The sequence below is a fragment of the Haemorhous mexicanus genome, chromosome 7 (assembly GCF_027477595.1).
Source record: "Haemorhous mexicanus isolate bHaeMex1 chromosome 7, bHaeMex1.pri, whole genome shotgun sequence".
In the NCBI taxonomy this organism is placed as follows: Eukaryota; Metazoa; Chordata; class Aves; order Passeriformes; family Fringillidae; genus Haemorhous; species Haemorhous mexicanus.
This window is the reverse complement of record NC_082347.1, coordinates 3,317,088-3,339,355: the sequence shown is the minus strand read 5'-3', so window position 1 is coordinate 3,339,355 and position 22,268 is coordinate 3,317,088. Positions and strand designations below refer to the sequence as shown.

Genomic DNA, 22,268 nt, shown 5'->3' with positions numbered 1-22,268 from the left:
ATTCTGTACACTTAACATCTCAAATACTCAAACTCTTCTGTAAAACATCACTTTAGTGTGATGTTTTACAGAAGAGTTTGAGTATTGGTATGAAAAGGAATATCTCTTCAGTATGTTGAATTTGCATCAAAAACAACTAATTGTGATTGGGCTCTAAATTTCCAGAGCAATGCAACAAACTAGAAAAAAAAAAAAAAAAAAAAAGAGGTGACAGGAGCAACAAACTCAAAAAAAGTGTTATAGAAAATATGCCTTTCTTAAAAGAAACCCCAGCTAAGCACACAGGAAACTATTAAGAGCTGCAGAGGTTGGGGTAAGGATGTGGCAATGAAGAAATTAAACACATAAGTGCAAAGAACACAAGTCCCTTTGTCAGGGATGTGCTGCAGGCCACACTGTCACCCTAAGGGTGACACAGCCCACAGACAGACTCTGGTGCAACCACTCCATCCAGTGAGACAAGATCATCTGGGAGTAGGCACTGGCAGCAGGGATGGGCTTTTGCTTACTGCTTGTAGAACCAGGGAAGTGTCACAGACCAGAAGGTTTACACATTTGGAAAAAACATAATGCCTTATACAAGGGCTATGACCAGCATGGAAAATTTAAATGCTCTTATCTGTCACAGCCACAGACAGCATTTGCATTACTACCCTTAAAGGGACTATTTATAGGAGCAACTGTACTGGTCAGGGTCAGCACAGGAACCTTCCCCTCGTGTGACCTTCCTGTAAGTGTCACGTGGATGCCATGAAGGCACAGAAACCAGGTCTGGCTGGTATAAGCACAGAAGCAGATTGAAAAGATACTAAGGGACTTACAGCATCCAGACTGGTCTGCTTGCAAGGGAAGGAAAAGGTGAAGCCAAGAGGAAGACGTGCTCCTTTTATCCCCATATAATCCAGAAAGTCAGAAATGCAGGTAACGATGTGATCAAACAGCTTTGAAGAGAAAAGTCAAAATGTTTGAAGTTGTACATGTTATGTGCTCTTAAGGAGTTATTTTAAAAGCAGCAGTGCAGCCAAAGAGAAACACAAATACCTCTTCTCCTGTTCCCTGCATCACCTCTATGGGAATGGCATAGATCTTGTTGTGCATCTCAACCGTTCTCCTTTTACCACTGCGGATTTTCACCAGCAAAACTCTAAAGTTTGTCCCTCCGAGGTCAAGTGCCAGAAAGTCTCCATTCTCTGTAAAAAAAATGTGTGTATATTTGGAGAACCAGAAGTAAAATCTGAAGAAATGCTTCTCTCAAAGTATTTTGATAGAAAATCTCCTAAAAACTCAGTTGGGAAGATCGTCATCAAAAGGCGACTTTGGATGCTGCTCTGATTATTTTGTTTTCCTTTAAATCAACAAGGGAAAAAGGATTCACACAACTGTTCCCTGAGAGAGAGCTGAAATTTGGCCAGCCACCCTGAAATGCAAAGTACCCCAAGTAATGGGTACTTTGGGTTTGGGTTTATGATCCCAGCTGTGGTTTCCCCTCTCCAGCTGTGACTTTGCTTGCACCCAGAGGTAAGGACACAGGATCAGGCTGCCAGCAACCAGCACAGGGGCCAGCACTGAGATCTCCTCCTTTGTACAGCTCAGGCTCCTCTTTGGTTGCACCAGATCTGCTCAGCTTTGACAACTGGGAGCCAGTTTTGGGGCTGCAGCCCAGCCAGCATCCCCACTGCAGCGAGAGCGCGCTCTACCTGTCCCATCCGGCGTGCTGCGCACGAAGGTGGGCAGCATCTTCACTTTGGCGGTGTCGTGAGTCTTCTTCTTCAGCCCCGCCTCCATCTCCGCCCTCATCCTCTTCTTCACCTGCAGCAGCTGCTCGTGGGTGAGCTTGAACTCGGCCAGGGTCTCGTCGATGAGGCGGTGCTGCTCGGCCAGCCGGTACGCCACGGCCGTCACCATGGCCGCGCCCTTGCCGCTGCCGCTCTCCGACAGCAGGAACCGCACCTCCGAGTCGGGCACCAGGCGCCGCGTCGTCTTGTGCAAGCGCCGGGCGTACCTGCGGGGAGGGGAGGCTGCAAGCCCGGCCTCTGCACTGCCCCGTCCCTAAATCTGCGCTGTATCCCCCCCCCAGAATATGGGCTGCCCTTCCCACCAAAATCTGTGCTGCATCACCCCCAAAATCTACACTGCTCCCCACCAAAATCTGCACTGCCCTTCCCTGCAAAACCTGCGCGGCATCCCCCCCCAGAATCTGTGCTGCATCCCCCAGAATCTGCGCTGCCCTTCCCACCAAAACCTGCGTGGCATCCCCCCCAGAATCTGCGCTGCATCCCCCAGAATCTGCGCTGCCCTTCCCACCAAAATCTGTGCTGCATCACCCCCAAAATCTGCACTGCCCTTCCCTGCAAAACCTGCACGGCATCCCCCCCAGAATCTGTGCTGCATCCCCCAGAATCTGCACTGCCCTTCCCACCAAAATCTGTGCTGCATCACCCCCAAAATCTGCACTACCCTTCCCTGCAAAACCTGCGGTGCCACCCCCCAAAATCTTCACTGCCCTTACCCTCAAAATCTGCACTGCCCTTACCCCCAAAAATCTGCACTGCCCAGTCCTAAAATCTGCACTCATCCCCCCTGGAATATGCGTCATCCTTCGCCCCAAAATCTGCACTGCATCCCCCCCCAAAATCTGCACTGCATCCACCCCAAAATCTGCACTGCATCCCCCCCCAAAATCTGCACTGCCCAGTAATAAAATCTGCACTGATCCCCCCTGGAACATGCATCATCCTTCCTACCAAAATCTGCACTGCATCCACCCCAGAATCTGCACTACCCTTCCCACCAAAATCTGCACTGCATCCACCCCAAAATCTGCACTGCATCCCCCCCCAAAATCTGCACTGCCCAGTAATAAAATCTGCACTCATCCCCCCGGAATATGCGTCATCCTTCGCCCCAAAATCTACACTGCATCCACCCCAGAATCTGCACTGCCCTTCCCACCAAAACCTGCACTGCCCTTCCCACCAAAACCTGCACTGCCAACGCCAACCCAATCAAGAGGAGTGGGCAAACTCACCATGCTCAAACTAACTACAGCCTCCCAAGTAGGAAAACTGCCAGAGAAGAGTTCTTCCCCACTTCTCCTTCCTCCTGAATTTCTCATTTCTTCCACCCTCCTTCCTCCCAAATTTCTAAGCAAAGCCAGCAAAAAGCAGGGGAGAGCATCAGTCTCATTCCCTGAACCTGATCCTGGATGGGAGAAACTCCCTGGCTGCAACGCTGCTCCAATTCCCTCTCCTGAACTCACTGGTTTAGATGGTGAGGGAAACAGTTAAGAAACCAAAATTGTCCATGTTCATTATCTTAACAATTCCCAGACTTTGCCCAATCTGGAAAAGCTAGTCAGAACAGCACTCTTGGAAATTTTTCTGTTCTATGGTTTTCTTTAACAGAGGAAAATATCTTTTTCAACAAATAATGAGAAACTGAAAATGAAACATTAAGCATACTTCTTCCTTTCAGAAGTTTCCCCATAAATATAATTTACTGATTTCTACATAAATCTATAAACCTGTTTCACTAAAAGTGTAACTTTCAAGATGGGGAAAACAGGACAAAGCTGGTTTTTTAAAGGCCACAGAAATCTAAGCACTATTTTTTCCCCCCCTGGTTTCCAAGTGTATCTTCAGAAACAACTGGCAAAAATAGGGTTAGGAGTGGGCATTGAACTGGAAATGGAGGTGAAGGTGAATTAATGCAGGTCCCCTCACAGCCCAATCAATGGGCACAAATTAGTATTTTATACAAAGAAACTCTCCTCCCAAGAGGTCTCTTGGGGATACCTTAAGCTATCTACTCAGCCCATCCTAGTTTTCCCTGACATTGCAGTAACCAGTCACTCAGGGTTTTGCTTCTTTCCTTCACTTAAAAGACATCTCTCCTTTCCCCCAAGATTCCCAGCTCAGACCTGAACCCCTGTGCCCACAGTTTGGGTTCATCATCTCACAGCCCGCCTGGGTGATATCCTGGGACCACAGGCAAACCAGAGCCCCCTGGGTGATGCCCTGGGACCACAGGCAAACCAGAGCCCCCTGGGTGATATCCTGGGACAACAGACAAACCAGAGCCTGCCTGGGTGATGTCCTGGGACCACAGACAAACCAGAGCCCCCTGGGTGATGTCCCGGGACCACAGGCAAACCAGAGCCTGCCTGGGTGATGCCCTGGGACCACAGACAAACCAGAGCCTGCCTGGGTGATGCCCTGGGACCACAGACAAACCAGAGCCCGCCTGGGTGATGCCCTGGAACAACAGACAAACCAGAGCCTGCCTGGGTGATGTCCTGGGACCACAGGCAAACCAGAGCCTGCCTGGGTGATGCCCTGGGACAACAGACAAACCAGAGCCTGCCTGGGTGATATCCTGGGACCACAGACAAACCAGAGCCTGCCTGGGTGATGCCCTGGAATCACAGGCAAACCAGAGCCCACTTGGGTGATGTCCTGGGACCACAGACAAACCAGAGCCTGCCTGGGTGATATCCTGGGACCACAGACAAACCAGAGCCTGCCTGGGTGATGCCCTGGGACCACAGGCAAACCAGAGCCTGCCTGGGTGATGCTCTGGGACAACAGACAAACCAGAGCCTGCCTGGGTGATGCCCTGGAATCACAGACAAACCAGAGCCTGCCTGGGTGATATCCTGGGACCACAGACAAACCAGAGCCTGCCTGGGTGATGTCCTGGGACAACAGACAAACCAGAGCCTGCCTGGGTGATATCCTGGAATCACAGGCAAACCAGAGCCCACTTGGGTGATGTCCTGGGACGACCCCTTTGCAAAGCAGAGCCCGTGGCAGGAGAAGTGCCAGTGGCAGGGGCACTCACTGTGGGTGCATCTTGTAGAGGGAGCCGTCCACGCCCACGGTGGTGCGCAGGCGGCCCACGCCCTTGTTGTCCCTCAGCTGGTTGAGGATGGCACCCAGCGTGGAGGCCACCAGGTTGGCAGAGCGGAAGGACACGATGGTGCAGACGTGCTGCACAGCGATGCAGTCCTCGTGGGACGGCTCCACCCCCAGCCGGGTCAGGATCTCTTTGGCTTTGTTCAGACCTTCTTTGCTCCTGCAAAGCAAAGGGGACTCCTCAGTGGGCGTGTGCTGGGCTGCAGGACTGAGGAACGTCCAGACATGGGTGTCCCTGCCTGCCTGGGGTTTGAGAAAGTTAGAAAGAACATTTCTTAGAGATCTGGACTGGAACGCTCCACGAGGCTTGAAAAGAAATGCTCTGAACATGCATTCATTCACAGATGGAAAGCTTTCCACTAAAGCATGGCTCCACTAAAGCATGGCTCCACTAAAGCAGGGCTCCTGGTGCAAACATGCCACCTACAAACAATGCAATTCCAGGCACCACAGCAGCCGCACCATGGGGAGGACCTGGAGGAACTGAAATGTTTTTTCATTACAGTGATGCTTTAAACTGCAAATGGCTTCTCTAGAGCATGAAGCACCAGCCCCACAATTCAGCACAGGCCTGAGCACACACCTTATCCCACACTCATTCCTTTGCATGTCTTGATAAATTAAGCCCAGTGTGAAAAACAAAATCCTAAGCAAAAGTTGCCTAAGCAATTTCATCCTAACGGGTCTCTTTTCAGGCTTTTACAACTCCAATCAATCTCTGCCTCTTGCATTTTTTTTTTCCTCATTAGCATCCAGCCTGAGAGCAAATCTTCTGGCCAAACTTCTCCTTGTCCAGCTCAGCCATCTCCCAGACAAAAATACAATGGGTATGTATCTTGTCATCCCTAACTGCACTCCATTCATCTTTTTAAGGACTCTTGCATCTTGCTAGCACCAGCTAGAAATTTGGAGCTGCACAGGCATATGCCCCCTACTTATAACCAAACTGCCACTTCAGGAAGTAAGTTGGGATTTCAGGGCAAATTTTTGCTCTTCATAACTGAATTTCTCAATAATTGCATTTTTCTCACTGCTGTTCAACATTACCTTGGTCCACAACACAGACCTCTGTGGTTAAAACAACTGAACATACACATTTAATGAAAAGCTGTTCAGATAACATGGTCTGCAGGGAGAGGAGTAAACTGTGGCAGGAGGAACAGGCATTATAGAAGTTGCTGGCTGTTCCCTTGGAGTCATACTTGCCATTTCAAAGAGAAAATCCAGCCCAATGACTATGGTACAAACTATCCCAGTGATGTGAATTTTAAAAACACAGGGAGGAAGAGCCTGTGAGTACTGACCAAAGGGGTGATGACACTCTAAGAAACCAACTGGCACATAGCTCAGAGGTCACTGTGCAGCACCCGGCCCTGCCTACGAGACTGAATGCTCTGCCTTGTCACACTTGTTTTCCTTCTGCCCAGCAATCCCAGGGATACAGCAAGGAGCAGCACAAGCATTTGCTAGGAGGCACTAAGCCAACTCACTCCCATGTTTAGCTGCAGGGTACCAACTCTGTGAGCAGCAAGAGAGGTACTACAGCTCCTACCCTGAAAGCTGTGTGGACTGGCAGACTTCAGAGTTCTTCCCAACACAGAAGAAGGGAGAAATCTTGGGGAGGAAGGCACAGACAGTCTGCTGGGGGTGCCCACATGCCAGCTCTGTGCAGGCAGTAGAGAATGGCAGACACTCCCTAAGCAGCACACTTGCCCACAAAGCAAAAAGAGCAGGAAAATCAACATTCAGAGTCACCGTGAAGCCCAAGGAGTGAAAAGGGATACATTACTCACTTTTCAATGGCAGAAACATGCTTTGTCTCAAACTTCCCTTTGGTGAGAAGCTCAGGAGTGATTCTCCCCTCAAAGAGCAGCCCCTCCTTGGCCATCTTCACCAGGATGAGCCTTACCAGCTCCCCCATGTACAGCCCACTGACCATCTTCTCAAACCTGCAGGAGAGGACAGCAGTCACCCACGACACCACGGGCAACACTGGGGAGCAGAGCCCAGCCATGCCACCGTAAGGCCTGGCCCAGTCAGAGGTGTTTTACTGAACTGCAGAATTGCTAACACAAGAGGGAAACGGGGCACAGAACAGAAAACAAATGTCCACAAATGACTCACAGCTGCTTCCCAGGATTAAGGGATCCGCGGTCAATCTCTCGATCGAACTCGGTCCTGATGTCCTCCAGCGAGCCGTCGTCCCCGAAGGCCCCCCACTCGGTGTTAATGCACATCCTGCCCTCGTCCCCCTCCACCAGGTCGATGTGCCTCATCTCCTCCATGTAGCAGGCGTTGGTGCCCGTGCCTGGGGGGAAGGAGAGCAGGAGGTGCTGACCGGGCAGGGCAGGCAGAGGCAGAGGCAGAGCAGCCCCAGCCCGCCCCGAGCGTTACCGATGATCAGGCCGACTTCGCAGCGCTGGTCGTCAAAGCCACAGGTCATCATGGTGCCCACGGTGTCGTTCACCACAGCCATGATGTCTGCATCGTAGTCCTGGGGAGCAACAGGACATGGCTTGGTAGGGAGATTTTGGAAGGAGCTTTGAATGAGTTAGAGACAGGACCTCTGAGTTGGTTCTGATGATGTGGTTTATTTTTTTATCTTCTACGTAGGTAGGAAGGGTGAGTTCGGCACACATCTTTGCTGCATGGCTCAGGAGGTCACAAGACCCCTAGTTACAAGGCCTTTTAAGGATTTATTGACTAATAAAACACCACATATGTTTCTGACTCAATCCTTAAATATTTTGTCTTATGGATTCATGCTACAGTGTAAGCTTTCTTAGCCAACTATGTTATGACACACAAACCTACAATGCTGCATTCTAAACTTCTTGTTTACCCTTGTAGCTACTTTTATATCTTAAACTCTAAGCTTTCCTCCACTTAGCTTAAGGTGTTTCTGCTTCAAACTATAAATCCACATTGTTGTTTTTAGCACCTTAGTTTGGGAGCCTTTCCCAAGGTCTCAGATCAAATACTGTGTTTAATTCTAAACTTTGCCTGACAGGCCCAAAGTTCTGAGAATTCCCTACATTTCAAATTCCAACAGCTTGGGCCACAGGGCTGCTCTGGAAAACGTTGCTCCTGTTCCTCACCAGTTTCCTTTCAGCAAAGAGTTTCACAAGGAACAGGAGACAAATAATCTGTCTGAATACCACAGCTCATCTTTTAAAACATTCCCTGTTCTGTCTGCCAGCTCCCCATCCCACGTACCCAAGAAGGCAGTGAGAGCAGACTAATGCAAGCAATGAAACAGCACCAGGATCACTCCAGAGAGCACAGGTCTGCTCTCACACAGGCAGGAAAGAAAAGGCCCATACACGAGGGAGAAGGAGCTTTGCACTGAAACATCATGGAAGGATTTGAAGCAGCTGCTTGAGGCATCAATCTAGAAAATATTTCTTACAGATTCACTTAAATCGTCAATGTGTTTTATTTCAAGTGAAGATTTTAATACAAAAATAATGTAATTAAATAAATTACATGCAGCCATTCCTTTCCAGGTTCTTCAGTGTGTGAGATTCTGCCAAGTCTAATGACAGTTACTGACTCCAGTAATGTTGTTTGGTGAGGGCAAAATTCAGGTTTGCTTGAGTCCACAACTGCCCAAAGAAAGCAAATACTTCACAGTTTCCAATGAATTTTTGGATGCTGAGTAATCAACATATGACCTGGCTGCAAGCATTATGCAAACCCAAATTCATTCCTTCTCACGCTCAGTGCCTTTTTGTTTGTTTAAATCAGCAACCTGGTCACCTTCACTCTCTATAAAGTCACACAGGGAAACTGCAGGGAGCAAGAGCTGGCTGAGCCTGAAATCCCCTTCTCCTCTGCTCAGCTCCTCTCCTGCTCCCACGCACAGCAGGTGCACAACTCAGCCGAGTCCAGCCCATGAGAAACAAGTTTCTCAGGAATGGGACGCGTTGGTATCACTGAAAAGCCACAGCACTGCCACACAGCACTTCTTCAGTTTTTGAAGAGTGATAAAATCACTGAAGGCTGCCAGCAAAAAGCCACGACACAGCAACTCAGCTCTGTGCTGGGAGGAAAATCACAGCTTCCACACGGCAACTCTGACACCGCCTCCTTTTTCCAGCAAACCCACGCACTGTCATGCAAGGAAGCAGAGCTCCACCATCACTCAGACCACCTGCTCAAGTGAGTGACACCAAGAGCGGTCCCTGACAAAGCTGAGATACAGCTAAAAGAGAAAAAGAAGTGCAATTTACCCCACGTTTCTTGATGGCCTTGTTGAGCAGCCTCACGACGTCTGCTCCCTCCACTCCGCTCGCTTTGAAGCGCTTCGTCCAGGTTATCAGAAAACCCTGATAAAACAACACAGCAACAGTCAACATAAGACACACACTGGTTTGGGTTTTTTTCCCTTAAAAACAAGATTTTATACCTCAAATGAATGCTCAGGTCTCTTTTCACACATGACCTCTAAAAACCCAACCTGAGACAATTGGCGGCCTTAGAGCCTAATTACAGTGAGATCAAAGATAGAAAATTCTTTTCCCCTCCCTTGCTAGAAAATGGTGTGTTTGCATTTTGTATTTTCAGCCTACTCTTCTCCCTGCTACTCCTCGACAGTTTTTCTTGGAAAACCATTTAATCCTTTTGGGCCATGGAAATAGACTGCTTTCAGAAAAAGCTGACTGTACAGGACTGACTGCAGAGCAGGGATATGATGTTGGCATGTCCAGGATTCAGCTGCAGTGGGGGTCAGGCTGCTGCACATTTACTGCCTGGAGTCCCATCTGTCTGGGCTTGTTTCACTGTGGGATCATGTCTTTGGGTTGAGGCAAATGAAAATACTGGAGATGTAACAATGCATGTCCCTACTTTACAGCACAGATCAAAAAGGAAATCCTAGTATTGAATTCCTTGTCTGCAAACCATCTTGAAGAGCCAGCAAACCCCCCAAGGTAATGACTACACTGATTTTTTGCTATTTGCATAATTCCTGGCTGAATCAGAGCATTCAGTGAACAGGTAAATAATAATAAAAGAAAGAAAAGAGTATTGACAGTAATCAACTGACAGAAGGACAGCTCAAACCAGCTCAGCTTTGATACCTACCACAATGTTCAAATCTGTCACAACAGGAGTCCAAGAAGCTAAAAACCAGAAAAGCTGAAGCCTGTAGGCACAAGCAGCCATTGCCCAGGTGCATGTTTGCCCATATCTCAGCTTATAAATCAATTTTTCCCTCCAAACTGAGACAACTACAGGGACCAGAGGGTCAGGGCAGCTCTTTCCAGGAGATAGTGTCCTACCCCTCGACCACAAACTCAGTTTGTGTGAGTTTTGCCAATGTGCTGCCCTCGTGGCCACCATTTAGAAACCCAGCAAAATCCCGTGCTGCTGAGCGGGGAAACTGTGGGCAAAGCCCACTCTGCTGGCACAGCTTTCATGGGCAAAAAGGGCACCTTGTTTCACAAAACTTTAATAAGAAACTGGTCAAACCACACTGGCAAAGAGCAGCTCCTCTCAGCGTGACTGGCCACTGCGCTGGAAGGAATTTCTCCTTCCCCAGCAAAGCCTTGGCAGCAGAAAGGAGCCCTTGGAATGCAGCAGGGTTGAGTGGGGCCCAACCATGCAGTGCCCATCTTATCACCCTTGGAGCCAACAGGGACCACCTTGTCTCCTTCTGCTCACCAAGCACAAGAAAACAGCACCCAGGCAAGCAGAAACAGCAATCCAAAACACATCAGCAAAACTGCCAATGATTTTTTTTTGTTGCAGGCTTTTCTCTTCGAGAGGAACCCTTCCTTGCCTCGTTACTACCCCACTCCACTCTGCCACTGCTCAGGTGTCCCCATGGCACCCCACGTGCTGCCTGCCCCTGCCCCACACAAGCACGACTCCATCCCAGCTGGCTGGAGCAAACCAGCCCACAAACAAGCACCTTTCATCATGCAGCTAAGCAAACCTTCCCAAGGGCAACTCAACCTCACAACCACATCCCCAGCACGGCTCTGCTGTGGTCAGGAGCCTGAGCCTCACCATGCACCACAGCCAGATGGGAGAGCTGCCCCAAGATCAACTCATCTCTTCTGATCTGATGCAGGTAAAGGCAGCTCTCTGCTCTGAACTGCTTTCAGACCCTGAGTTAGTCAGCACCCTTGGGCTCAGCTCTCAGCACTGCCCAAGAAGTATGAAATGTAATGAAAATCATGCCTCACCTGACCCTCCTCAGCACCAGCATCTGAGGGGCTGTTGCACCAGGCTAACCTAGGGACCTGCAGGCTGGAAAAGCAGGTCATGCTTTAACAGGGCAACCTCTGCGTGTTTTGTGTAGATTTAACTTTCCTGCACTCGTTTGCTACACCGTTGCCATGGCAATGCTGTACCGGGAGCCTGCTGAGTCATTTGTGGTACAAGGAGCAAAAAGAGGAACACACAACAGCATCCTTGTCCTGGGAATCTCACAGTCAGTGCTCAGGCTGGTTATCCCCATCCCTTTGGGCAGCAGGCTGGCTCCAGGTGACCCTTCCAAGTGGCCCTGGTGCCAGGGATCAGGATCATGCTTGGCACAGACACCCGGATCCAGATCCCTGTGCATTCCTGAGGGGCAGCAAAACCCAGCAAACCCTGCTGGGCTGGCTCACACCAACCACACCCCGGGGAGAGGGGAAAAAGTCTGCACAGGAGGCAGGGAAAACCACGGCCATGTTTAGAGGGTAAGCCGTAACACTGAGGAGCTCAGCACAAAACATCACAGTCTCCTCCTCTTTCGTTACCCAGCTCTTTCAGGCAGAAACATAAACACAAACACAGTCAGACAGTGAAATGTAATACTCATTTATCCCCAAAACAAGACCTGTCTAGGATACTGCTTTAATAACATGGCAGCTCTTCTGTGTATTAAGAAAATTGTGAAATCTTCTTACCTCATCTAGCTTGGACTGTCGACAGGGGAAGGAAAATGTAAACCCGACTGGCAGTTTCTTGTCTTTGATTTGTTGTTTCTCCATAAAGTCTCCCAGGCATTCAGCAACATGATCAAAAAGCTGTAAGAAAAATACAAAACCACCGTGATTAGAGATACAGCTTCAGGGAGAAAATGTTTCAAATTCTATATGAAAACTTCTCTGAGTGAGGGATAAGGGGAAAATAGCTCTCCAGATTTTAAAAGATGTATAAATGGCATAGCTATGGAAATACTCTCAAGCAGGGTATATTAACACCTTAATAATTAATACATTATGAAATGCACTGTCCTTTTGCACACCTAATTCTGCAGGCATCTTTTACACTCATATAAAAACACTTCCTGCAACAAGAGGCTCGTGGCTCTCGAGCCTGCTGTAACCCTTCCACTTAACATTTGATGAGAACAAGAATGCTCTTTTAACCTTTCTATAACAGGAAGGAGCCAGTCCAAAGAACATTTGGGATCCAGTCCCAGAGGAGGTTGAGCACTTTTACAGTGATGTAGAGAAGACAACATCTGCTTCACTCAAGCCTTGCTGAGACCCAGCACTTTGCAGGAGCCACCCAAAAAGAACATCATCTCAAAACTAGGCCTAAAGCACACAAAAAACAAACAAAAAGGAAACCCAAGGGATTCATCTAAATATTTTCCATGATGCTCTGAGAAACAGCCCAAATTGGGGATATTTTCTGCATTTTTTAAAAGGTTGAACTCTGCAGGCAGCCTGCACCAGGCGTGTGGGTACCAACTCTCACCCAGATGCCTCGATGGCACCTGTGACCATGGCACTCTGTGTCCCTGTCAGCCAGACCAGGAACCAGGGAGGCACTGAGCCACCTGGACAGCCCCTCAGGTAGACTGCAATGCTCAAAGCTGAAATCAAGCCTGAGCAATTGAAGCAACAAAAACACAGGTTTGGATTTACCAGCACCAGAAAGCCAGACCTGCCTTCAACTGACCCATACCACAGATGGATGGCAAGCTATTAACAAGCCACTGCCTGCCCCAGGATATAACTGTGCCTCACATTTTAACTCCCTGAAAAACAAAAACCCAAAGAAAATGAAACAAATCCTATCTACAGCAGTGGTGGGATGAGAGGAGGTAATCTGCCTAGAAGACTGGGGATAACTGGGAGGGAGTACACAAAGACATCTGTTGGTTCCAATTAGCCCACACAGCTTTATTAAGAACAATTGAGAGTCTTGGAGAGACAGGAATGTACTACAGACAGACTGCAGCAATTACAAAGGATGAATAGGAATATTTTGTCCTTCAAAGCAGGTCAAGAAGCAGTGTGTGTAATGTTACAATTAAACTGAACACCTTAGACTCATGCCTTAAATGAGGTCAGATTTGATTAAGGAAAAGTACAGTGGTTTCCCAGGGAGAATGTTGCCATTCATTGCCCTGGGCAAATCAAAGACATTTTTCTGAGCCCACGCAGAGAAACAACTTGGGAATGCAATGCACTCTGCTGCACTTCTGGAAGACAATTTTCAGCTGTCCAGATGAGGGACAGAGGAATTAGGAAAAGAACTACAGTTACATCACAGAATATGGCAACTTCTCCAGGAGGAACACAGAAACAGCAGGAGTGTGTGCTTTGATTATGCTTCCCATCTGAAAATATCTTGCTGAATACTCAATCCTACTAAACTTTCAGCTGCTTCCAGGATTACAAACAAAATCCAGGGGCCAACCTCAAACCCCTCGGGAGTTCAGAGAGCAGGAAGCAGAAATGTTGACTGTGTATGTTGTTACAAAAATCCCTCTCATGCAAAGAACTACGAATGCATAGAGAAAAGACGGGCTCTGCTTTGTAAGTCTAAATGCAAAAAATTCCTGGGCATTCCCAACAGACTCCAAAAACTCCATGCACCTGCTGTGTTTGCCTTTGCAGGCCTGGCAGGACCTGCTGAAGCCCACCTGTGAGTTAGCAGCACACTGGGAGGACAGTTAATGAGATGCAAATGCAGTTAACCATTACCCATGATGTGGACACTACAGGAGCTGTGTCTAGTCAGTGGAGCACGGTCTGGCTGTGCTACCACAGAGGGATGGCATGGCTCAAAAGCAGAAAAAAGACAGGCATTTATTAGCTTTGCTACCACTGACACTTGTGAAATTTTCCTAAGGAGACTCCAGGCACACTGTGTGTGCCCATGCCCATGTTAACATCCAAACCTCACCAGTGCCAATGACTCTGACTGGATAGTAGAGGCAACAATACAAAGATCCAGTAAAATTTCATTAAAGTAGGGAAGGTGCACTGAGGAAAAATCAAAATCTTCTTTTACCCACAGATTTGCAGTAGGGAACAGTGTGAGCCAAATATTTTATCACATGTTAAAAAGATGGACAGAGAGAATGCCACAGCCAAGAGGAAAGGGCTACTCTGATTTAGAGACCTGAGGCAATACAGCCTGAGACCCTGAGCAGCAGATGAGGCTTAATTCCCCTGACCAAGAAGCTGCCTGCTCAAGCTGGGCTCCAAGAGGTCTCCATAATGATGCCTTTGGCTGGCAGACAGGAGACTTGGACAAGCAACAGGAGATCCAAGCCCCTCAATGGGGATGATTTAAGGAGCAAGGAAACCACAGTTTCAGATCCAGAGAACAGCCACAAATCCATAAGTTACCTCCAGTGGTTGCTTTTTGGAACACAAAAAGCAACACCAAAATCAAGTTTCAGGCACATTCCCATTCATTGAACTGACACAGGAGACAGGATTCTTACAAATTTTAGACCTGCTATTATACTGCTGAAGTCAATCAGAGTTTTGCCCTTGACTTTGACAGGGAACTGTCTCTGACTGGTAAAACTGTGAGCCCATGCCTGACAGATGGACAAAAATGGAAGTTTGAATGCCGTGAAGTGCAAAATATCCAAAGGAACCATGTCAGTGAGAGGTGAAGCCATAAATCACAATCTTTCAATAAGCTGATTAGGCACTAAGCTTTAGGAGTGTAACTCAGCAAAGTTAATGACACAGCTTGCTGGAAATCATTAGTAGCCTACCCTACACAGGCAGCTCAGCCCAAGTATTCCACAAATCTGGCTCGGACATTTCAGAAAACCTCAAGCACAGACATCAGTCATGAGCACCAAATCATCAGCTGCCTCCTGGGCATCTCCCATGCTTCCCTCTGAAGGCACACAGCAAGCACTGGATATCATCATGGAACAACTTCAAACCCAGGTGCTATTCTGATAATGCTTCCAAGTTCTGCTCTTATTTTCCTGATACTTCAATAGAGTGCCCATGGGGTCAGCAGAAGCCTTGCTTGCCTTTTTTTCAGCCCAAAAGCCATGACAAAGCCTATCAGCCTGAGCTCCACAGTGCTGCTTCCCAACAGCCAAATGGCCTTTGGATATTGAAAAATTAAAACAGAGATATGACAAAGACATGGAAAGAAAGCAGACCTGATGTCTCCCTTCCCAGTTTCTCTTTACTACCCTTATCATAAGTCTCCATCAGAATCCCCTAAAGCCAGCCTGCCTTGCCTCCCCCAGGGCAGATACTGGGGTCTGCAGAAAGCCCTGCTGCCTGTCAGCTTCCAGCTCCTGGCACCCATCCATGGACAAGCAACCCCTGCTGCCACCCTACCTCCAAGCAGCCCACCCAACTTCCCTGCCTCCTCCAGCCACAGGCAGCTCAGCTCAGCTCCCCTCCAAAACCACCCTGTGAGAAAGCCACTGCATGACCTTTTGGCCCAAAAACAAAGCAATAAGGTTAGGAAAAGTCCTTCCAAGAAGGTTATTTTACTGCTGTGGTTCAGATATCACAGCAATGCTTTTATCAGTTCTACTGACAAGCCATGACTGCCATCTTACACTCACTGCTGCACTCACTTGTTACACACAGACAATTAAGGTGACTACAGAAAATATATGAAAGGTAGAAAAGCTGTTCCCATAATTTTTCTTTCTCTCCTGTTTGCTTATTCTTCTGAAACAAGCTTGAAGTTTCCTGCAGGTCTCACACTCCTGAACAGCACCTCATTCTAATAAAAAGTGAAGAAACCTTGCTGTTTCCAACAATGAAAATTACTTGTTTTGCCTTAGGCTGACACGGAGACAAATCTGCCAGTGTAATCCACTTCCTGATCATAAAAAAAAAAAAAAAAAATCTTTCAAAGAACTCAATTTGAAATCCAAGTGAATGGATACAAGTATTTTCTACTCTTGGAACAGGGAAGACTAAAAAAAAAAAAAAAAAACAACCACCACCTTTCAATTACTCAACAAAACTTAAGTGAAGCTGTGCCAAAACATTCTATCAGCTTCCTGTAATTTTTTCAATGTACTTGTACTTTTCATGAATGCTGAGTTGCTCAGACTGCCAGCACAGAGATGTGGCTGTCATGGTGATTTCTACCCCTCATCTAACACTACAATTGCAGGGCTGGTCATGTTCATTGCTTACAAAGACTAAGTTGTTTTCCTACTCTCCATTTGTACTAATGGAAAGTAAGTTCACTATAAAAGCCAGAATTTTTATTTCTAAGCCATTTTTCCCCTCTCTTATGCAGAAGTCTCCCACATGATGACAGCAGGTTTGCAGCACCCATGCATGCTCTGTTACACTGCTTGCTCCTTTTCAGTGCTGACCCTGAGGTGCAGCCTGCATGCTGTAGGTACAACTGGCTAAGCTCAGCCTTGTGGGGGTTTTCTAAAATCTAAGGAGCTAATCTCCAGAGGGATGTGCCAAGGAAGAGGTGCTTACCCGTGTTCCACTCCCGTGCATGATGTCCTCTGGGGTATTGTAAATTTCACTTTCCATCTGCACCGTCTGCTTTTTCTCGTGCGACACCTTCACCCGAAGGATTCGGAAGTAAGAGCCACCAAGATCCAGTGCAATGAAATCTCCTTTCTCTATGTGGAAAACAAGACACAAGTGATTAAAAATATATACAGCACAAATCTGGGAAACATCAAGCTTGGTTAAGTGCAGCACTGAAGCAAATGTCCAGTCCCTAGAGTGCCAGCTGCAGGGCATCCACGTGAACCTGATTCCATCGATCTGATTCCCTACAATTTAGCAGGAAGCTGGTGCAATGGCAATGCCAAGCACCACTGATATACAGGCAACTGCAATGAAGGTTTACCCAAAAGGAATTGAAAGCACTGGACAGTCTGTATCCAGATCTCATGATGAAGATGGCAGAGCACAGATCTCAGGAGAGACCCAAAAGAGATGTTGAAAGCAGAGGCAGTAGAATGAAGGGATGCCAGACCACTGACAAGCAGCCTTTTGCTGTAAATAAACCTGTGTCATTTTGGTAAGTAACAGTGGATGGTGGCTGCTCTAAAATCAAAAATTACACACAGATGTAAGGAAAGTAGGAACCACCCCTCTATCTCGTGTCCAGAAAGGCTGAGATTCACTGCAAACTGCAGACAGATAAGAGAAGTCAGAGAAAGGACAGCTTAAAAAAACAGCCCTGTACTGCTGCAGGAGTTACTCAGAAGTTGTGATGCCTTGCACAGAGCTCCTAATATCTGCCCAGGAGGAAAGAGTTAGGGTACCTCCATCTCCCCCTGTGCTGGAGAGAGCTGAAGCCAATCCAGTACCCTCCATTGTCACAGACTCCAGGCACGTGGCCTGGGTATCAGAGGAATGACACCTTTGGCACCCCTGGAGAGCAAGGCAAACATATTTGCCTGACCTGCTTGTGCTATCTCATGGCCTACAAAAGAGGGAGCAAAGACAGTGATTGCCAAAGTCTGCCAAAAAGAGAATATTCAGGCAAGCAGTGTGCACAGCTTTCTCACACAGGAGGGCGTGTCCAGGCTGCAGATAATCACCAGGGCTCTGGGCAAGGATTTGTGTCTGTGCATGGCATCTCCAGGCTAACTGATGCTGCTCAGAGGGCAGCAGAGCAAAGGCAGTGGTGTTTTCTCATCCTGCTTCCTCATCAGCTGTGACTTTCAGAAGGCCATTCCTAACATTGCCCTTTTTCCACTTCTATCTAAATTCAAAGTGGAAAAAGCTCTAGCAGCTGGGAAGATTGTTGTGACATGTTATCTCAAACACACTCAGCTCCCAGAGCCTTCTGACCCCAGGCTGTCATGAAAATTCCAGGTATGCAATTTATCCACTAGGATTTCCAGTCATACTTGCCTCTGAGACTACTCTGTCCAATCTCATATCAAAACTCCTAAAATCTGACCTAGTGAGCTGCTCCTCCTCATCACCCACCCCATGCACCTCTGGGAGCCTCAGCTCAGTCAGCAAAGCTGATGAACTGCACAAGGTGTCCCTCAGGACAGGATCTTTAACAGAAACAGACCAAGAGAGGCAAAAACACACTGCAAATGTCCCTTTGGTTTTCCAAGGCTGCAGTGTAACACAGAAACAAAACACTGTCATGTGAGAAGCCACAAAGAACAATAAACTCCATGCAGAAAAACATAGCAAATCCACAGTGGGAGCCCACAACTTCTAATACACCTCCTAATTTTACTGCACTGCAATGCAACTTGTCCTTCTTGCTGCTCAAGACATGGGCAAGCTGAGTTTGCCAAAACACAGATCTTGCAGTGCTTCCCTACCTGTTTCTGAGCAGTGTGGCTTCAAACACTCCTTTGCACCAGTACAAATGTCACTTAAAACAGGAGCACACACAAACTGGAGATGCAGCTCCCTTTATTTGGCTCAGCATAAAAAATTCATAACCCACTTCACTGCAGCAAGTCTGGAAGTCAAACACTGAGCACAAGTTTCTCATTAAGCCAAATACCCAAATAAGCTTTATCTTATGGGTATCATCTGTTGAGTGCAAGCCATTACCTCCAAGAACTAATGGGAAAATCAACACTGGACCAGATGGCCCTTTTTGAAGCCTAAGTGCATACCTCAAACAAACACTACACTTCTGAAATACCTTCCTTGTAAATAAATTAACAGGTTAGGGTGCTTGATTTCCAGCACCATCAAGCTCATTGCAAGGTAAAGGATTATTAAGAACCGTCCTCCACCCTTTAAAAGATCTCTGAACTAGAGTGCAAAGCTTTCTGCATGCAACTAGAGTTTTCTCTTAGTGTACTTGTGGAATTAAACCCAAGTAGCAGCACTTAATCTGTGCTTTGTAACACCAAGGTGCAATCAAACCTGCTGTGAATTTATCTGGACTTTGAAAGCATTTTGAATTAGCTTGAGGTACCATTCTGGTCACTGTGGACAGAAAAACCTGATGGTTTTTGTAAATTAAACAACTCTGAATGAAGGGGGGAAAAAAACTGCTAACATCAACACCTCCAGAGTCTCTAGAATTATTGCTCACAAACTCCTTGTTGAAAAAGAACACAAGCACAGATCTGAAACTAAACAACAGTATTTTTCTGAATAGTCAGCTCCCATAATAATAATTGGACTCAGAGGAAAGAGCTTACAAGGCAGTAATTAGAGACAGGCCAGAGAAAAGGGCAGGCTTTCAGCCTCTGGCTTTTACGGAGGGACAGCTGAAGGCAGAAATTGCCATCTTTGGGCACATCAACACAGCCACATCCATGAGGACCCCCCAGAACCTTTGGGAGGAAGAGGGAAGGGGCTCTGCACCTGTCCTGGCAGCACCTGTGCCATGGCTGCGCCAGACGTGACAGGCACACAGGGGTGAGTCAGGGAGAGAAATGCCACAACATCCCCTCACAGCAAACATTGCTCATACCTGGCCTCAGAACATGCCCTTTCAGGGACAGAATGGAATGGCTCTGCCTGCTTTTCCTCACACCTATCCAAAGGGGCTCTAGCCACCCACCCACACAGATCACCACTGAGTTGTACAGAACTTGTGCTGGGCAAAGCACTGCCTTGCTCTAATCCGTGCTGCAAAGCACTGCCAGCAGTGTGCCCAGCCTGGAGAGGCTGGCAGGAGCCAGGCAGGCTCAGGAGCAGGAACTGAGTGCCCTGGACACATTACACGAGGTTCTTTTTTAAGCAGGTGTGTAATGCTTGATGTGAAATTAGCACCCTGACACACAGACACGCCTACACAGTCAGTGCTGCTCACTGCCCTGGCTCCTCCTGGGGCCCAGCAGTGCTCAGCAACCTCTCACACTTCTCCTGGCCATGTGCAGATCCCCCTTTTCCTGGGCCATCTCTAAGCCTTCCCAGATTGTACAATGGAACAATTTTCAAAACTATTTGACTCCCTGCAAGCAGCTCAGGTTTGGTACTGTGCAATGCCTGATGAAGCAGGAACTGGGGACAAGTCACTCCTCAAATGAGCTCAAAACAAACATCAACAAGAAAACAGGGAATTTGGAGCCAGTAGAAGTGCTGGGATTCCACACAAAAGCCCTCAAGTCACCTCATGTGCAAACCCTGAGTGCAACCTCTGCCTGTGACCCAGCTCTGTGTGGCACAGCTGCCTTTCTCAATCGGCTGCAAATTTCAACACAACATTTCAACAGAACAGCCAGCAGTGCTAAATTAAGGGAAACAGAGGATTCAAATACATTCTCCCTTTGGTTTTCTTCAGACAGCAAATCACATCTCAAACTGAGATGGCAGAAAGCAACACCAAAGCAAAGCTATCAAAGACTTCCACCTGCCAGACAGCAGCACCAATTTACACAAAGCACCTGCCTCATGTTCCTTCACCAAATAAATTCTCGATTTTAACTCAAAAAAAAAAAAAGGCTCAAAATAGGTAATAACTTTGTTATGCAGTTCTTGCAATTTTTTTTTTGCCTACACAAGTAGGCACCAAACTAGTTAATTTGTGGTAGGCACCACACTAGTTAACCAGCTCATGCTACATGAGAAGAAAACCCAGTGTTACTATTATATAATGTTTACAAATACATTTAGATACTCTACATACGGTATTTTTTAAAAACACATAGTAATTTTTAAGTAGGAATTAATAGAGGCAATCTTGGTCTTAATTACCAACATAACACCTTTTTGGTGTCTGATAGCAGCTTGTGCCACTTTTATCTGGTACAGTGGGCATGGAAAAAATGAGTCCTGCAACCAGATGGAAAAAGCTTAGCACACCAGAGCAGCAGTTTTGCAGCCACGTGCTACATCCTCCTCGAGTTCTGTGAGTTTTCCACCAAGACAGTCTGGAAGAGGAAGCTACAAATTGCAAAATGAATGCCAGGAAACTCAAATTCAGCCTGTAATGGTTCACAGTTCCACTGGGGAAAAAGTAAGAAGAGGAGATGTTAAAGGAAACAGCACATCACTAAAAGCCACTGTATTTAGGACTCAAGGTCACGTGAGTGTGAACTGCATGAATCTGAAACCGTTCTATGAGAAGTACTGATTGTTGGCAGACTGGTCTCAGAGTAGATGTACTGAGGCATAGTGCTAGGAAGGGCCCTTCCATTGGCATCAAAATGGCTTTGACAAAGGAATCACAAAATCTCCCAGCATCTGTGGGAACAGACCTGCACACAGAGGAGAGGCTGCCTCCAAAATGCTGTCTGGGCTTGCCAGGAAGCAAATCCCTCTTATTCCTGGTAGGACATCGTGCATTTCCAACACCGTGTTTACTATGGAAAACAAACCCTCAGCTGCTTACCTGACCCGTCAGGAATGGACCTCACAAAGGTGGGAAGCATCTTCACAGTGGCTGTTGGGTTGAAATCCCTGGAGAGGCCGTTCTTCATCTCCCTCCTGAAGCGAGCCATGACATCCAGCAGCGTTTCGTCCGAGAGCCGCATGGCGTAGAGGTACTTGTCAATCTGGGGGGACACACAGCACCCCAGTGTCAAGGGCTGCCCTCTCTTGCACTGCAAGGATGGTGGGCAGCCCCAGCACGGCCCCAGGGCTCTGGCCAAGCTGAGGACACAGCACACGCTGCATGTCTTGTCTTCTGACTCAAAATCATGGAGAATGTACAAGTGTAAGTCCTCCCGAGGTGAGCTCCACCCTACTGGCTTCCCTCCATCACTTCCTGTGCACAGTCCCACATCACTTTGCCTCCTCACTTGCACACAAAACCATCTGCCCACAGCCTCAGACCACCACCTCCAGCCCTTGCCCCACTTCTCAGCTCTCCTGAGTGTCCATGAGCTAAACAGCCGGAGCTAAAAATCCCTCTTTTGGCACCTTGTCCCAGCTGGGGAGATGTGGGTGTCAGGGGTGCTCTGTGTTTAAAGCCTTACATTGGGAAGGACTTGCCACAGTGGTTTTGGGGTTACATCACAGGCTGAGAAATTATTTTGGTGTAGCAGACCACCTCTGCTATCCCACTCCAAAGCTATAATGACCAGAGGGTCTGGAAAGACAGAACTTCACTGTGAGCAGATGGCACCTTCCTTCCCAAGACAAAATGTCAAAAAGTTGTTGACTTCTCCCTTGTGGCTTTCAATGACAGGAGCTTGCTTTACCTCCTTGGGAAAAGGAGGCAGTTCTAGTTTTCCAACAATATTGCTTTCCATAATATTACAACCAC

At 47.6% G+C, this 22,268-nt stretch overlaps 1 protein-coding gene across 2 annotated transcripts in view; it reads right to left on the bottom strand.

The window, feature by feature from the left end:
• Positions 1-22,268, bottom strand: part of LOC132329644 (hexokinase-1) — a 45,259-nt gene that overhangs the window by 9,932 nt on the left and 13,059 nt on the right. For both annotated transcript variants that reach the window (XM_059850881.1, XM_059850882.1), the window contains exons 2-12: positions 21,393-21,555; positions 16,586-16,734; positions 11,813-11,932; positions 9,146-9,241; positions 7,308-7,407; positions 7,038-7,221; positions 6,707-6,862; positions 4,840-5,073; positions 1,698-2,002; positions 1,042-1,190; positions 822-941 (exon numbers count right to left, since the gene is read on the bottom strand). In XM_059850881.1, coding sequence (XP_059706864.1) covers positions 822-941; positions 1,042-1,190; positions 1,698-2,002; positions 4,840-5,073; positions 6,707-6,862; positions 7,038-7,221; positions 7,308-7,407; positions 9,146-9,241; positions 11,813-11,932; positions 16,586-16,734; positions 21,393-21,534 — 1,755 coding nt within the window. In that variant the 5' untranslated portion in view covers positions 21,535-21,555. The remainder of the gene's footprint in view (positions 1-821; positions 942-1,041; positions 1,191-1,697; positions 2,003-4,839; positions 5,074-6,706; positions 6,863-7,037; positions 7,222-7,307; positions 7,408-9,145; positions 9,242-11,812; positions 11,933-16,585; positions 16,735-21,392; positions 21,556-22,268) is intronic.